This window comes from Octodon degus, unplaced genomic scaffold, assembly GCF_000260255.1.
Source record: "Octodon degus isolate 3935 unplaced genomic scaffold, OctDeg1.0 scaffold00268, whole genome shotgun sequence".
Classification (NCBI taxonomy): domain Eukaryota; kingdom Metazoa; phylum Chordata; class Mammalia; order Rodentia; family Octodontidae; genus Octodon; species Octodon degus.
Window position 1 is genome coordinate 633,654 of NW_004524844.1, and position 1,881 is coordinate 635,534.

At 57.0% G+C, this 1,881-nt stretch overlaps 1 protein-coding gene across 1 annotated transcript in view; it reads right to left on the reverse strand.

The window, feature by feature from the left end:
* The window catches only part of Myh14 (myosin heavy chain 14), a gene marked incomplete at its 5' end in the record, with an annotated part of 62,480 nt that overhangs the window by 6,897 nt on the left and 53,702 nt on the right, over positions 1-1,881 (reverse strand). Inside the window, 2 exons of the mRNA XM_023706678.1 lie at positions 1,135-1,258; positions 1,327-1,415. Coding sequence (XP_023562446.1) covers positions 1,135-1,258; positions 1,327-1,415 — 213 coding nt within the window. The remainder of the gene's footprint in view (positions 1-1,134; positions 1,259-1,326; positions 1,416-1,881) is intronic.

Sequence of the window (1,881 nt, forward strand, 5' to 3'; positions counted from 1 at the left end):
TATTATTAATTATATTTGGCACAGGGTCTTACTACACAGCTCGGACTACTAGTGATCCTCCTATTTTCAGCCTCCCCAGTGCTGGAATTACAGGCATATGCCACCACGCTCAGTCTTGATGGCTGGCTCAGTGCGCCCAGGGGTGGGGCCAGCACAGCATGCAGTACCGGGGATCGAACCCTGGTTCCTGCACTTGCTAAGCAGGCCCTTAGTCTGTTGAGCTATCTCGCTGGCCTTATTATTATTAGAAACAGGGTCTCAATATGTAGTCCAGCCTGCCTCAAACACATGGAAATCCTCCTGCCTCATCTTTCTACTGCTGGGATTACAGGTGTGCACTACCGCACCTGATTTATTACTTATATTGACACAAGTTCTGGCTAGGTAGCCCAGGCTGGCCTGTAACTCATGGTGAGTCTCCTGCTTCAGCCTCTTGAGCACTGGAATGACAGGAATTCACCACATTACTCACAGTGGAATCCTACGGCTCTTTGATGTGTCATCCTATGGCTCCCTCCTACACCAGGTTTTCCCTTTACCATTAATCTGCTGAGGAATCAGGGCTGTTGGACCTAGACTTGCTCTCTAACTGGACCTTTTTCATTATATACTCTTGGCCCAATTCTGGGCTGCTTCCCCAAAACTGGCTGGATCTAGGGATTTAATTGTCTGTCTGTCTGTCTGTCTGTCTGTCTGTCTGTCTGTCTCTCCCCCCAGTACTGTAGATTAGGCCTTTACAGTAAGGCACATCTACAAGCCCTTCAATTTTTTGGTTTTTTCCAACAGAGCCTTGCAAAGTTCCCAGTCTGGACTTAAACGTGGGATGTCCTGCCTCAGCCTTCCACAGTGCTGGGCTCACAGCCATGTGCCACAGGGTTCTGGTAGGTACTTTGGATCTCAGCTACTCCTTAGAGGCCCATGTGTGTTAGAGGCTCGGCTGCCCCTTGACACTGCTGGCAGTGGATCCTCCCTCCCGTTTCCTGCTCGCCTGTGGTGGGCACCCCTTCCTTCCCCAGCCCCCCCGCCATCCTCCTGTTCCTGCTTTTGAGCCGGCTGACGACAGACTGAGGCTGAGCCAACATAAAGCCCTGCTTTCCTTTTGGGTGTGGGTGAGGGGCCGGCGGGCGGGCGCACCTGCAAGAGCAGCTTGCGATAGCGGTCATTGAGCAGCTCAGCGTTGCTCTGCTCCTCCTCCAACTCCTCCTCCAGCTGCCCCAGGCGGCCCTCCAGCTGCCGCTTCTCCTCCAGCAGAGCTGCCCTGGAGAGGACACGGCGGGTGAGGGAGGCTCAGCCCGCGACCCCGGCCCTCATCGTCCAACCACTCACTTGCTGAGGCTGCCGTTGGCCATTTCATCGGCCATCTCATCGCGGTCCTGCTGTGCCTGGCGCCGTGCCCGGTCCGAAGCTGCCAGTTCCTGCGGCACACAGGGGTGGTGGAGGGGTCGCCCGCGTGAGGCAGACCGGTAGACTTGGGGCTGCCCTCTGTCCCTCGGGATTCAGCCCGCGGCCTTGTCTTCTCCTCACCCTGTCTTCCCCAGGCAACCGCGAAACGAGCCTCCACCGGCCCCAATCCTAGCTCCTGCACGGCCTCGCCCAGACCTTCCCGCTGAGCTGTGTTACAGTCAGAGCTTGGACCCCACAGTCACCAGGCCGACTGTCCTGTCCCTCCTTCGTGTCCCATTACCCGGCTCGGCTCTCCAGTCTGTCCCACTCCATATCTACTCCTAGAATAGAACCAACCCTACCCACGCTCAGAAACCTCCCAGGGCGCCCCAGAACCCTACAGGACCCCAGCCTTTCAAGGAAGTGGAGGGGTGTGGGGAACCCGGTCCACAACACACCAGAGACCCGCCCACCCAGCCTCAGAGCCAATCTTGCCCC